At 49.0% G+C, this 15,378-nt stretch overlaps 1 protein-coding gene across 7 annotated transcripts in view; it reads left to right on the top strand.

Moving 5' to 3' along the window:
• CUX1 (cut like homeobox 1) overlaps positions 385–15,378 on the top strand; it is a 361,373-nt gene continuing 346,379 nt past the window's right edge. For 3 of the 7 annotated variants that reach the window (XM_018040280.1, XM_018040277.1, XM_018040275.1), the window contains exon 1: positions 12,113–12,457. In XM_018040280.1, the coding sequence (XP_017895769.1) occupies positions 12,128–12,457 (330 nt within the window). In that variant the 5' untranslated portion in view covers positions 12,113–12,127. Of the gene's footprint in view, positions 848–10,601; positions 10,837–12,112; positions 12,458–15,378 lie in introns of those variants that run through there. The other 4 variants (XM_018040279.1, XM_018040278.1, XM_018040282.1 and 1 more) reach the window with 4 other exon arrangements.

Raw genomic sequence — 15,378 nt, 5'->3', positions numbered from 1 at the left:
TTTATTTGAAGACAACGTCTTAAATAGACCAGGCTACAGAGGACAGGAGCAGGGAGGGGAGGGGGCAGGGGGGGGGGTTGCCAGCGATCATTCCTTTCCACTCCGCCCCCCCCCCCCGCCCCGCTTAGGGAGCCTGTTTTTGAAGGAAAACATAGCATCTAAAAAAAAAAAAAAGAAAGAAAACATAGCATCTAAAGGTGTTGGGGGAAGGCGACCGGCTCAACGGTAAAATGCAGGGCTGTTTCAAAAGAAAACAAAACCAAACCCCACCACCTGGTTTGACTCGGTTGGTAATAAAAAGCTATCGGATGAACGGAGCTTGTGTAAACTAATCCCACCTCCCACTCACGAGTCAGCATTAGATTTTGGAAGGAGAGAGGGGAAGATACCGAACTTGGAATGACTTGTAATCGCTTTACTAAACTGCACGCCTTCAACTCTGATAGAGTATCCATGACCCCACCCTCCCAGCCAGACTCGAAGCCGGAATGGGATTGTTAATCAGATCCTTCCCCAGACAGTCCATTAGACCAGACTCCCCGAAAGTGAGGAAGTCAGAACCCTGGGCAACTAGCAAGGAGATTCCCAATGATGACTAGGGAAACACACCCTTCTCCAACTGTTTAGATTGCCAAACATCCCGTCTTCTTGTACTTAAGGGGGACTTTTGACTCTGCCCATAGTCTCTCTGTTTGCAATCGATGACTCATTCAAGACCAAGGTCAGGCGATCGATCTTTATTATAGATGCCCTGGACCAGGGTGTCTGGAGCTTTCACTGCTGCAGAGAAATGTCTGGAGACGATAGCTCCCCCGGGAAGGACTACTGGCCAGCGGGCTGCTGCAAGGTAAGATGGAGGGAACCCATCCTGGGCAGGTAATACCCGGCACTTCCTGAAGGGGTGGAAGAGAGGCGACCTGTCCGACCTTCCAGGTAAGTTGTGACCAGTTTGGGGCTCAGGTGTGACAGAGCAGCTGCAGGTTAGTCTATGGCGATGCAGAAAGCCCAGGTTTGACTCAGCAGTGAGCAAGTCACACAGGAGAAGTCTCTTTACATCTCCGGCCCTCAGTCTTCTTACGTGTAAAAAGGGGAGAAGGCTTCTTGCCTTGCACACCTGCTTGGGGATCAGAGATAAAGCTGTGTGGTGGGCAGGACAGAGGGCAGATGCCGGATGGATAATGATTGTTGTTATTAGACGGTTTCACAGGCAAAGGTGACTCTTCCAGGCTTGTGGCTTTCACTCTGGCCTTTCCACCCTCAGGACATCAGTAGATAATAGGATGCTCTGCATGGCTGTGTCTCTCATCCCCTCCCAAGAGTTCCCATACATTTGTTTCATTTGGGGGAGGTAGGACCTCAGAATTCCCCGGAGGCGAAAGATGTCTAATGGAGGTACAGGACTGAGGCAGAGTGGGGCTGGGTGCCTTGGACCCTGAGGTCTCATGAGCAGCAATACACCTTCATGCGGTTGGGGTTTTTGGGGACTTTACCTCCATCGGAGGCCATTTTCCTGCACCCATCCAATAACCTGTAAGATGGAACCAATTTCGTGTTTTTAATGTCTTCTCAGCCAGATTGTAAACTCTCACCAAAGCCAGAGCTGCTGCATTTCATAGGGCTTTACCTACATCCTCTACCTTGCCATCTCACCTCCCCCTTGGTGCACACACCCGTGCATACACCCGCACACATAATTTCCTTTACTTTTATTAAAGTGGTCCAATGTTTCTCTACCATCAGCTGTTCCAAGATACCACTAGAAAAGCATCCTGATACAGTTTTATATACCTTAAGGTGTGTCCTAGACTAGCATATGCATTTGATGATGGGACAGTGGGCCAATAAATCCAATGTCATGTACAGAATACAAAGACAAGTTTATTGAACAAAATTAAGACCTTCACAGTTCATAGTTCACTGAGGCTAAACAGAGACTAGGTAATTTTTAAAATCTTTTACAAAAATTTCACATACGCATCCCCTTTCCCCTCAACGGTTAAAATAGCCTGCCCAAATGTTGTGAAAACAAAATTGCTTCGGGAACAATTGCAGGTTTGGATTGCCTTTATTTCATGGCACGTTTGGGAAAGCTGGAAACTTTGCTTCGCTGTTGGTGGTTGTGGTCTCAGTTCTGATGTAACAAATGAAAGATCCCCAGGTAAACAGGCCTGGAAGCAGAACACGAATGTAGTCCTTGCCAAGGTCAGGCCTATCAAAGGTTTTATTCTGGTAATAAGGGCTTACGTTGCCAAAACAAAGAAGGCTGAAGGATCACAGAGCTCTGTGGCAAGAAGAAAGAAAGTCAGGAAAGTGAAAGCTGTTTAATAACCAGCAACGACATGGCAAGAGATGGGAGGACCGGTATGGGGAGGTCCCCCCTCACTTTGGGATTTCTTCTTGTGGTGCTCAGGTGGACAAGGAGCAAGGAACACTCTCAGGCTCCAAACCTGGCACACAGCAGGCCCTCGATAAATATTTGCTGGAGGAATAAATAAATAAACTCATCAATTACTTCTGATAGGCATTTGGGAGGGGGCAGCTGGGATCATGTCATTAAATGGTGATCAGAAAATCAAGCAGGTGCTTGGCAGCTTGGTTGAAAAAAAAAATCCAACCTCTTCATCAAACAGCTTTTGGGTGCTCTTTTGGGTTCACTTCAGTCTGCTTGTCTGTAAAACGGTATGGAAATATGAGCAGGAATGCAGAGAAGCAAAGTTAGGGTAGGTGGCTATATTGCAGTTGAAGGAGATCAAATAACGACAACTGACTTTTATGGGGTGCTTAGCGTATGCAGGTAGAGCTCGAAACATTTTATGCGGATTTTCTGCTTGACATGTGCAGACAGACTCGACAAGGTTAGATAACAGGCACAAGGTCAAAGCATTTTTCACCAGGATCTCAGCCCAATATGACCATGTAGCTCTGTGCTTCAATGCAAACTGCTTCTCCTTAATGCTGCTGTTTAGATGCTGCCAATAGGGTAAAGGTCTTTTTGGAGATGATGAGCTGAAAACAGACATTCTCCTGGAAACGGGTCATTCTCTCGAACAGCATGCCGCTTGGCAGCCCCATGGCTCATCATCCAAAATGGCGGACTCCCACCTGCTTCTCCCCAGACGCCGCCAGCTTCTTCCCCCTTGGCCAGCCTTTAAGATCCCAGCCTGCTCGCCGCCTCCTGGGCAGTCCACTCGCTGTTTCCATTCCTTTTGTGAGCTTTCTTCTGTGCTACCTTGTGCCTTCTCCTGACCCCACATACCCTCCCTGTTTCTTTCCACCTCTTACATCCTGCCCTGTCCAACACCCCATCATTTCTGAACTCTTTCGCTCATCTCAACTGAGACCGAATCTCAGTTTGTTGCTCAGATCAAAACTAATGCTTTGGGCGCGTGTCAGCCTTGTATCAGTTCCTTTCCTGGGTATTGTCTTCTGCTTAAGTTGGATCGTTGCTTCCCTACCCCCGCCCCCCCCCCCCCCCCCCCCCGCCCCAATGCTATTGCTCTATTTCCAACAAAAGTGTAAGCTTCTAAGGGCAGAGGCCTTTCCCACTGTTTCTGTGTTTCTTTATAGTGTCTGACACAGTGCTTTGCTCAACAGATAATGATTGGTGATGAGACAATGCACATCCCAGCACGACTGGTACAACCTTTATCTGCCACCACCTCTCAAACCTTTTTTAAAGAACGCAGAATTCTACACACCCAGTTTGGCATCTGGCCTCATAATTGTGGTCCCTTTCTCCACTCAACCATAATGACTTCAATTTCTCTCAAACACCTCTATCTTTTAATATCCACTTCAATTAGCAATAATAGAATAACACTTTGCACCTTTATATGATTTTTCCTTAGAGAACGCAAAAGCATTTTACAAGAAAGTATTAATTATTCCCATTTTACAGGCAGGAAACCCGAGGCAAAGTCAAAGAGTGACTCAGTGGCAAAATTAGGAGAGGATCTTTCCCTCTCTGTTTTCAGTGGTCTGAGCAATCATTAGGTCATGCTACCTCTTCTAGGTTAGAGTTAAGTTACTGTTGAAAGACAATATACCAGGCTTTTTCACCATCCTTTATTTCACCATCCTAATATTTCCTACATTATAAAAGTACTATATGCTCATGTAGAAATTATATTAAATAGAGAAATATTAAAGAAAAAAAACTTACTCATAAATTCATTGTCCAGAGACACTCATTGTTGTTTTGGCAGTCTATGTGTCTATGGAACATTCTATTCTTTGTAACTGAGCTCACTGTATATCCCATTTTCCTCTTAAATAATAAATGTTTCACCATGTCACTACATATTTTACTAAACATGATTTTTAGTGGCTGCCCAATATTTCACCATTTATTTAATAATTTCTGTGTTGCTCAGTTATGTTCGACTGTTTGAGGCCCCATGGACTATAGCCTGCTAGGATCCTCTGTTCCTGGGATTCTACAGGCAAGAATACTGGCATGGATAGCCATTCCCTTCTCCAGGGGATCTTCCCAACCCAGGGATCCAAGTAGGGTCTCCTGCACTGCAGGCAGATTCTTCACGGTCTGAGCCACCAGGGAAGTGTACTGTTGGACTTTCATGTCGTTCCACTTTGTTGTTTTTGGTTTGTTTGTTACCAGAAATATCTCTTGGATGAAAGTATTTGCATTTTATTCTTTCCTTTAACATGTATGCTTTCCAGATTATGTGTGTGTGAATATTCCCATAAGAAAAAAACATTGCTAGATGAGAGGCCCACTTTCCTGGCTTCTTCCCTCGATCTGACAAACAAACAAAATTTTGACATCCTATGAGATCCTGCTACTAAACCTCTAAAGATATCCTAATACAGATTCTCAAAGCTGACACTAGATCGAATGTTAATGTGAATGAGCGAAAGAAAAAACTTTCTTACTCCTTGCTAGATATATCAGATTCCCTCTTTTCCACTGGAACAAGCTTTCAAAATCTTACAAACCACACTTACCCAGGAAAAAATAATATACAGTCTGACAACGCTTACGACAAAAGAAAATCTAATTACATTTCACGAAAACAAATCTTCATTCAACTCCAAGTGTACAACTGCAGAGAAGTGTCATCAAGGATCTTGCGGAGAAACAAAACAATATTTTGCTTCGTGACATGAATAGAATTTCAAAAACCGTGTCCCTGCCCTAGAAGTCCTGGCACCAGGGACATAGTTGTGTGTTTAAAATATTGGATGGCAAACTGATATTTTAAAAGCAATATTAATAAGGAAAGGTCAGTATAAATAGAATGCATAGGGTTCATGTCTCCCAGGAGGAAAGAAAAGGAATTAATATAGGGCCTTAGCACAGAACATGAACTTTGCATTAAACAAGATAATAATAATATTTATATAGTCCTTGACATATATCAAGCCTTTCAGACTACTGACGATATACACTATTAATTTCTAGTGATTCAGCAGTGACATCAGTGAGAGTCATACAGGATGGCGTTTATTTCAATAGCGTACAGGAAATATGTAATATGACACATATGTGGGCCTCTAATGAGGAAGAAGAGGCAAAAAGGGAATTGAGATGTGATATTCTAATAAACTCTGAACTTTAAGAAAGTTTATATTTGAACATAAGTTTGGTAAAAAGAGACTGAGACAGGGGCCATGTGGCTGGGTGAGATGGAGTTTGGGAACTTGTGGGACGATGAGGAATCCTGGATCCCTCTTAAGGGGTTGGAAGTCCCAAGGTAGTAAGCCCTTGATTCCATCGTGTTAGTGATTCAGTCACGTCTGACTCTTTTTGACCCATGGACTGTAGCCCTCCAGGCTCCTCTGTCCATGGAGTTCTCCAAGCAAGAACACTGGACTGGGTAGCCATTCCCTTCTCCAGGGGATCTTCCTGACCCGGGGATTGCACCCAGGTCTCCTGCCTTATAGGCAGATTCTTTGCCATCTGAACCACCAGAAAAAGCTAAATGTATTGTGTAAGCATAAGATGGAGCTCCATCTGAAAGATCCAACAGCAAACCTTTTTGTTTGAGACATGCAGAGAACACAACGTAATCATTAGAGGTGTGGAAAGATACCTAGAGCTAGCGACATTGACATATGCTCTCCAGAAGTGGAAAGCAGATGTAAGTGGTGGGCCAGAAATTAAGTCTTTGAAGATTCCAAAAAAGGGTCTTGGAACTGAGCAATGCTGTCACCAGAGAGAGGGGCTGAGGGGGTGGTGAATATGAGAGTCTACTGTTTAGAAATCATTATAGTTTGTTCTTACAAGTTTGGCAGATTCTTGGTACGATTATACAACTACACATACATTTGGCGTATAGAGACGAATTATGTACTCTGCATGTAATTACATGTAGCAAAATGTGTACTTTTATTTGGTAGGTATTTACATAGTACAGTGAATCGTGTACTCAGAAATAATTAACATAAAGTATTATTTAGAAAAAACAAAACAATTAAAAGTAGCGTGGTTTTCTTGAGCTTCAGAAAAAAAAAGAACCTGGAATCTTTCTTTCATTTATTCCAATAGTCCATGCCAAATTGTTCTGGAAGGCCGTCGCCAGAGAAAAGGAAGATGCTGTAATTTCCCTCTGTTATTCATAATCTTTTGATTTAAGGAAAAGGCCTTTTCAAAGTTAAAGTGTCTCAGCATTGCTGTCTGGACTTAGATATTCTCAAATTTAAAACATTTGCAGATTCAGTCAACTTGAATGAATACCTAGACATCATTTTTAGCTTCTCTATTTGTAAAACTGAGATTCTCATATGACTTATTAGGAATATGATGCATTTTTTTAACTAGACATCAAAAAGTAGCTATGTCTTTATGTTTATTTATGAATAAATTATAAAGGAAACATTTAGCCTTATGTATTGTCTTTGCTTATCCGAAATATTTTTTGTTGGAAACTATTCAAAACCATTTCTAATTTGAACACAAAACTACTCAGAAAGTGAATTAAGGTTTTAGAACTGAATCTCTTAAGTTTTGTTTTTAAAACTATCCCATGGGACACAAGATTTCTGAATTTTTTCATTATTCTTGGAGTTGAGTTAAAACCTATTCTCCAACTTTTTCTGGAGATAAAGTTTGTAGGTGAAACTTAATTTTAAGAGTTTGTTATAAATAAGATCTTAGAAGATAGGGACTCTTTTGTGAGAAGTAAAGAGGATGGCTTTTTTTTTTTTTTTTTAATAATGGCCTACATTGTAAGACATTTTTCAGTTTGGAAGAAATTCTTGATGTTTAATTCCTTGAAGGAATTAGGTTAACTATATCAGAACGATTACTAAATTAGAATCTTTAGGAAACAGGGTAATATGTTTTCCTTTATTGGGGCTATCAAAGGAGGACCAATTTAGTAATAATCAACCCATATGGCATTTTAGAGAATTTGCCAATTTTCACCTTAATTGATTTAATCAAGTATATGTAGCTGTTGGGAGACAAGAGGGTCCGCCAATGCCAGGAGGGTAGGAAAGTGTGAACTTCTGAAAGTGCTTTATAATGTTTTGTAAGTTACATTCATTAGTATTATCATAACCCCATTATGGCCCCTGAATTTTTCTGAGGCAAGATAAAATGGGTCAGAAAAGAAATTTAGGCATTCTGGAGTCATATTTCTTTGTCTGATCCGGTATGAAACGGTAGTTGTTTAAAGGTTTCAGGAACAAACATCATTTTGGTCGGTCCTCCCATCTGATTACTTGGGGCTTAATTTTTGAAAGATTGAGATGGTGAATCAGTCATATACTCGGGAACTGGGAGTTTTCTTTCCCTAAAGGGAGAGCCTGAATATCAATGTCTCTGGGTTGTTTTTCTTGTGCTTCATTCTAAGTAATACCATTTTCAAGTCAAGATGCTTCTTGTCTCCTGGGCCAGTTATCTTGCCAGCCTGTCATTGTCTCACACTGTTCTAGGTGCTTATAGCCATTATTCTTGTAGATGCTAATACACTTCTGGTCCTAAAACCTTTCCACTTTCCGAATATTTTATATAGTACACAGTTTATATAGATGTACTAAATTTGGATGTTAGCAGGTCCTCACGACTTAAGCGGACTTAGCAGCAGCAGCATGATCTACTATGTGGAGGTTGAAAGTCAATCTAAAAAAATTAAGGAAGAAATTAACCTTTTAAATTAGCTGTAAGTTGTTCTTATTCTATGTCTATACTCAAGAAAAGTAAAATGTTCTTTAAAAAGTTTTTTCAGGTCTCTGCTGATGCTTTAAGTCAGCTAATTTTTGATCAGTGACATATCTGTAGTGCTTTTCCTTTAAAATGGTAACATTTTGTGGTACTGGCAAAGTTATTCTAAACTCCCCCTCCCACCCCAAAGAGCAATTAGCCTTGTGTAACTTAAAACGTTGGTAGAAGAAATCTAAATTTTATTTTAAATAGAGCTTAACATCTGGGCTATTCAATGTAGTGTTTTTTGTTTTTGTTTTTGTTTTTGCCTAAGACCAGTTAACATGTAAATAACGTAAATATTACCAGAAATATGACCAGGGTATTTAATACCCATCCAAATTTATTTCTGAAATATTGCCGTGGATTCAGAATCCTGAATTCCAACCAGATGTATTTCTGGAGTATTACACAGGTCATATATATTTCACTTTATTTTGGTTCAAACCCTGGGGATCGACACGATAATTAGATTGAGAACATCTGCACCAAATCCAAACCGTTTCCCTGATCCTTCCTTGAGCCTTCCCCACCGGAGGGATTTTTTTTTTTTTTTAACCCCTGCACATTTTATTTGTCTAGTCACCTTTAGGGCAATTCCGAGGTCTCGCCTGTCTGCCACCGCACAAATGGGAGGGAAAGGCAGACGTATCCTCAAGTGTGGGATACGAGAAATCTTTAGATGTGGCATTTCGTCGGGACAGAGTCTCCAGAGGTGGCCATGCCGTTTCCCGCCAGGGGCCTGGCTCTGGGACAGGGCGTGGCCAGGCGCGGGGCGCGCGGGTGGGCACGTGCGCAGGGACCCGAGGACGTGAGTGTCGGGGCGCCGCTGCCCTCTACCGGGCAGCGCGGTCGGAGCTGCAGCGCGGATGCCGGCCGACCGCGCGCGGGCTCGGGCGCCCCACACCGGGGCGGCCCTCGGCGTCCCGGGGTCGACAGTGCCCAGCCTGGCGCGGCGTCACTGCATCTGGGGCCGCGGCTCCCGACGCCCGCGCTCTCCCACCCACCTGCTTCCTGCCCTTGCCGCTGCTCAAAGCTGCGGCCGAGACGCCCAGGGAACCCCCCCCCCGCCCCCACCTTGCAGACCTCGGGAGTCGTGCGTTGTTGAAACTGACGCTCGTGGTCGCCAGTACCAGACTTGGGGGCGTGTGTGTTCTCCAATTCCTGGGGGCTTTCATTTCCAGTCCCTTCATTCAAAAATGCAGAGTTCACTCCAACGATCAGCGTTAAAACTTTCGAACTCAGTTGAAAAGCAATTATATCCCACTTACATGTTTTATTTTGTATTCCCTACAGATTTTATTTACATATAATTTTCAAGATTAAGGAATTTGGGGATTTGTTTTAACTAATTACACGTTAAATGAAGTGGGAGAGTAAAAGAACTATTCCTACTGGAAACTCAAACTCACACGTGTGTGTAATCAATTAAAGATGACGATCATAAAACTTGTGCTTTTTGCCAGGTTTCTGCGAATAAAGAAATCAAAAGAGAATTGACTTTGGGGTTTTAGCATCCCTGTTAAGCCGGGGACCATGCTTTTCCTTGTAAGTGTACCCACACTTTCCAAGTTTTTGCACCCAAACCGATGTGTCTGAACCACAGGAAGTTTCTGGGGCTGTTTCGCTGAAGCGGTGCGGGGGGATACAGAACTGGGCTCCAAAACTTTTCCTGTCGTGGCCCAAGCTGGCACAGTTGGAGTTAGGTGGGGGCCATTGGGGCCCCTGGCCACCGGGGGTGAGGTGCGGCGCGGCTACCGCGCGGCCACTATGCGGGACTCTGACGGGTGCAGTGACACGGGGGGTCACTGCTGCCTTCTCCCGGCTCCGGTGCCCCCCAACGTGAAACGCTGTTCCCGGCTGACTCGGTCTCTGAATCCGGCTGGGGCGCAGCGAAGAGGGGTGGGCGGCCGCCGACCGCCCGCACGCCTCGTACCCGCCCCGCGGCCGTGGGCCCGGATCGCGCGGGGTCGGGGCTTGGGCAGGTGGTCGCGGCGGCTCCGCGCGCTCAGCGCCCCGCAGGAGGGCGATCGCAAAGCGGCGCAGGGCCGGCACTCGCCAGACCAAACGGCCGCCGGCTCCCTGCCCAGGGTCCAGGAGGGGCTGCGCGGAGTCGGCGACTGCGACCCCCGCCCCACCCCGCCAGCCCCACCCCCGGCGCGCCCGAAAACCGCCCCAGGTGAGCCGGGCTCGGGGGGCCTCCTGCTGGGGGCCCGGGGGCGCCCCCCTCCCGTCGCCCTCCAGCGCCCCCTCGGGGCCGGGCCGGCGGCCTTCGCCACCGCCCCGCCGGGGCCGGGGTCTCGGGAGGGGCGGGGGTCGCCGGCCGGCCAGCGGGTGCCGCGGGGGAGCGGGCAGGGGCCGCGCGCGCGCGCGCGCGAGGGGCCCGGCGGCGGCGGCCCGCCGCGCCCTCGGGCTCAGGCTCCGGCTCCGGCTCGGGCTCGCCATGGCTGCGGCGGCGCCGTGAGGAGGAGTCCGCGTGCTCCGTGGCGGCGGCGGCGGCCGGCTCCAGGCCGGGTTTTGGCGCCGCCCGCCTGCTGCCTCCTGGCGGCTCCTGAACTCCAGCCCCCTCTCTATCAGCCTCTCACTCCGTCTCAATATGTCTCAAGATGGCGGCCAATGTGGGATCGATGTTTCAATATTGGAAGCGCTTTGATTTACAGCAGCTGCAGGTCAGGCTTCTCCTCGCTCGGCCTCTCGCCCGGGGGTGGGGGCTGCGGGCGGTCGCGGCCTCCCCCCGGGACCCCGGGCCGCCCGGCCGCCGGGGGGCCGCGGCGGCGGGGAGGAGGGGGGTGCCGGGGGAACGCGGGGCCGAGTCGGGGACAAGTCCCTCTCGCTCCCCGGCCCCCATTGATAACTCGCTTGATCAGAAATTGATCCTCTTTGTTCAATTCATCGATCAGCCCAAGATGGCGCCGGGAGCCGCCGCCGCCGCCACCGCTGCCCCCGGTGTCGGCCCCCACCCCGGGGCGCCCCCCCCCCCGGCCCTGCGCCGCCGCCGCCGCGGGACCCGGGGAGGGGGCGGCCCCGGCGGCCCGCGGGGCGCGCGCGCGAGCCGGGGGAGCGGGCGGCTTGCTGGCGGGCGGGCGGGCGGCGGCGGCGGACGCTGTGCCGGGAGGGGGCTGCGGCCCGGCGGCGGCGGCGGCGCCCGGCCGCGCGCCCCGCGCCCCCCGGCCCGCCGTATTCCCGGGGAAAGTTTGTGGGGAGTTGTTGTGGGGGTGAAGCGCCTGCCTCTCCAGGAGGAGCCGCCGGCGCGGCGGAGCTGGGGCTGGTGGCGCTGTGGTGCCGCCGGCTCGGGGGAGGGTCAGAGCGGCCACCGGCGGCGGCGGCGGCGCGGCCCGGCTCGGCTCCGGCCAGGCGGGCGGGTGGCCGGGAGGGCGTCCGCGCTCCCCGGGCCCCGGCCGGCTGGGGCCCCGGCCGCCGCCGCCCCCCGCCCCCCACCCCGGGCTGTCAGCGGGCCGGGACCGCGCCGCTGCTCCCGCGCCCGACCTGGGGCTCCCTCTGCGTGGACCCCGGGGTTTGTTTACGTCCGGGCGGGCGCCCGGGGGGCCACCCGCAGACCCCGCAGCCGCCCCGCTCTTTTGTGTGCCTGCACGAGCGGCGCGGACCGGCCCCTCAGCGGCCGGGGACCCGGGTAGGGGCGCTCGGGGAAACTTGCGGGAGGCAGCGGGTGCCCGGCACGCGGACCCCGGGCGTCGGGGTGACCCGGGGGCGCGGGTGCGGGCGCCGGAGGAGGACTGCAACTTTCCCCGAGCGCAGGCCCGTCTCTGCGCCTGGGTGCGCGGTTTGTCGCGGCCCGGGGCGCTTGCTCCCGCTTCCTATCCGGGCGGCCTTCCCCCCGCGCCCGGGGCTTCCCGCGGCTGCCAGTGACCCATCAGCTCCTCTCGGACCCTTTCCTCCGAGGTCCTGCCCTCCCAGCAGGGTCCGCGGCGGCGGTGGCGGGTGGAGGGGGGTGGGTGGGCAATGGAGAGGGCGGCGGGTCCGCTCCGAAATGCCTACCCAGATCGTGTTCTCGAAAGCAAATCCCCGGGTGTCCCACTGGACAGCGGTGTGCCGGGCCGCGGTCCACGCACCCAACCCCAGGCGCTGAGGGGGGATCGTGCTGGGGCTCCCCATCCGTCTCCCGAGCCACAGCCGTGCCCAGGGGCCGTGTTCCTGCCTGCCACCCCCCACCCAGGGGAGCAGCGCGCCCTCGGGGTCCGCCTGGGACCTGCCAGCTCCGCGCTGGCGGCTCCTGGACAGCCCCGGGACTCTGCCAGGTGGATGTTGTGCGTAGCCGGAGCCAAGTTGAAGGTGAGCTGCGTGTGGGCCAGAAACTCGGCGAGCGCTGGCGGTGGGGGTTTGAGAGGTGTCTGCGGCTTAGAGGGACCCAGGGCGCCCAGGCGCTCCGGTATGGGGAGGGTCCCTCAGCGTCCCTGTGGGACAGCTATTGCTCTCAGCTCTAAGGTGTGCTTGAAGGTAAACTTGGCCGAACTTTCCTAACCCGGAGCACTGGTGATAGTGACCTGCAGTACTTTTAGGAGGAAAGGAAATGAACTCCAGATGCAGACTTGCATGAAATGCAGCGGATTGGATTAAAACGTATGTAAACGGAGTCTGACAACTTTAATTGTATATGCTTGTTTTGTGTCTTTGCCTGCGTAGTAAGAGCGATAAAGCAGACTGACGGCCGTTATGAAATTTCTTCACATTTCTCACTTAACTAGGAAGAAGACTATGTGAAATATGTATTTCCGATAAGATTAAAACTTAAAGGAGTTTGAGTGTTTATTGACTAAAATAGATTATTCCGAAGTGTCTATTGTGTAAATTAGATTCCTGAATGTAATGAACACAGCCGAATGGCATTTTTGATAAATTGGTCTACCCTGTTTTAGTAAAAATAGCTCCTTTACTATAATTTAATTCCCGAGCTTACTATAAAACCCGTTGTGGAGTTTTAGGAGACAACCCTTAACTTTTTTTTTTCCCCTTGTCTTCCTAAATGTGACATTCCAGTCTAATACCAAGGTGGTTTCTTCCTTAAGCATCCTGGCAAAAACTGCTTGGGAGATGGATTCGGTTTCTCCAGAGTTACTAGATTTTATGACTTCTTTGATTCCTCCCCCACCCCACCCACTCCTTGGTGATTAGTTACATCTTCAATGTAGTATTTGGTGGGGGGCTGCATTTAGGTGTGTAACTTTAATGAAAAGTTTCCCTGTCAGTTCATGTGCAAGAACTTTCAGATGTTGGTGTTGAATTAAAAAAATTCTTCATCTGAGCTTCATTCTTTTTACTGAGCAGCCTGCTGGTTTTTGGTGATGGATGGAAGATTTGGCCTTAGACGGTTTTCAATTGCCACTTCATCGCCTGTTTGAAAACCTTCAGTTGCCTATGGGATGCCCAGGTTCTAGAAGGTGAAAGTGGTTCTGTCTTTGTGCCCTGAAGAGGCCTTTTGAGTTGATATCTGGTTTAGCGTCCTCTCTGTTCCCACAGACAGTAAGTGAGCCAGTGCATCTGCAGTTTGAGAAGAGAAAATTCATTAGTTTCAGACTCCTCTCATCTTTCCAGAACCCCTTATCCCGAGCTCAGGTTGCCTGCGGAGCCAAGTGAGGGTGGTGGTATTGCTACCTGAGGGTAAAGAGACTGGGTCCCTGAGGGTCCAATTGGGAGCCCCTCGCTTGACACAAGGACCTGGGGCTGAGCCCTCCTGGGCCCTCTGCTCGGTCTGCCTTGAAGCTGCCTTGGGACGTGGAGTGAGTGCCCAGGAAGAGTTTCTGCAGACTGAGCTCTATTTTGTTTCCTTTTTAGTCCCAAAGTCTTGTGGTATGGGAGTTTCAGGGCTCTGGCCTTGCTAAGACTAGTTGGACAAGTTTTTTATCCTATCCCAGACTTGTAAAAACCAGGCTTTTTTTTTTTTTTTTTAAAGTAAGAAAAACACCATTGTATAAATTTGCCTTTTAAATACACGTTTGGAAAGAGGACACTTTCTAAAACAAGCTCATGTAACTCTGTATGTTAGGGTAGCTTTTTGCCAGTGCCTGGCTTCATTTTGGAGCATTATTCCTACATGGTGACTAGTCTTTCCCTTTAAGGAACCTCTGCAGAAGTAACCTTTAAACGTTTTCCTCTTTTTTTTTTTTCAAAATAAGAAAGCAATTTCATTTTTGCTGCAAGTCCATTTTCTGGTTGCTTTTATTTTGTTTTCTCTTGTTAGGGAAGTGTGTAGGTTACCAGCCATCCAGGACGCTTCCCCAAACGAAGTATATTATTTTGATTACAATTTGTATCTCATCTAGGACCGTTTAAAATAAAGAGTAAACAAATGGGGGATGAGGTTCCACACAGCTGCTGCCTTTGTTTTTTTGGTTCTCTTAATAATATCAGTGTTTTAGAGATTGTGTGTGGAAAGGGGTCATTATCAGTTGATTAAAGTTTCTTTCCCCCCTCTATGAAACTATGCATAGGTTTTTTTGGGGGGGGAGGGGGTGGGGGAGTTGTATGTTTGCTTGCTTTTTTAAAAAAGTGTAAGTCAGGGAAGAGGTTAAGTTATGCAGCACTTCTTGCAGTGGTGGGTCCATAGAGGCCCCCTTCTCCCTTTTCCCCCAGTTTCATCCATCTTGCCTGTAGTTAGTGACATGAGAAAGTGGGGAAGGGACAGATTGCCCGTCCTCAGGAATAACTCTCCTAATCAATCCACTGAGCTGACCTTAAAAATGCTGTCTGGTGAGTCAGTTGAGCCCAAGACCTTTAGTGACTGTTGCAAAAGTCCTCTGCCCTGTTGTATGCAATTCAAACAAACCCACCAGGGTTTGCTTGGGGCCGGGGGGCGGGCGGGGGGGAGGTAGGCTGGGTGGGGGCATAAGGGGTCCCTGTTCAGAAGCACCGGGCTGTACCTTGGGACCCCGCAACCTTGCATCTACCTGGAGCAGTCAGTAGTCTAAATTCCTCCTGAGGCTGGGATCACATCCTAAGAGGAAAACCAAGGCTCCCTGTAGAAAAATCATGTGTGTTTCAGCTCATCTGTAAAAGCACAAGGAACATCCACAGTGAAATGAAGGGAGGACAAAATTGTTGAAGGAAAAGTTGTACATTTTTTAAAAAGAGAAATCCATCGTGTGAAAAATCGTGCAAGGGCTAGGCCGGATTCCTACCTGTGCTTCCCTGTTTTTTCAGTGCACATGATTGGCCTCATGTCAGTTTCACCGATTTAGAAGACAGATGTATCTGAT

The sequence above is a fragment of the Capra hircus genome, chromosome 25, assembly GCF_001704415.2.
Source record: "Capra hircus breed San Clemente chromosome 25, ASM170441v1, whole genome shotgun sequence".
Lineage (NCBI taxonomy): Eukaryota > Metazoa > Chordata > Mammalia > Artiodactyla > Bovidae > Capra > Capra hircus.
Note: the sequence above shows the minus strand (reverse complement) of the source record. Positions and strands in the feature narration are given on the sequence as shown.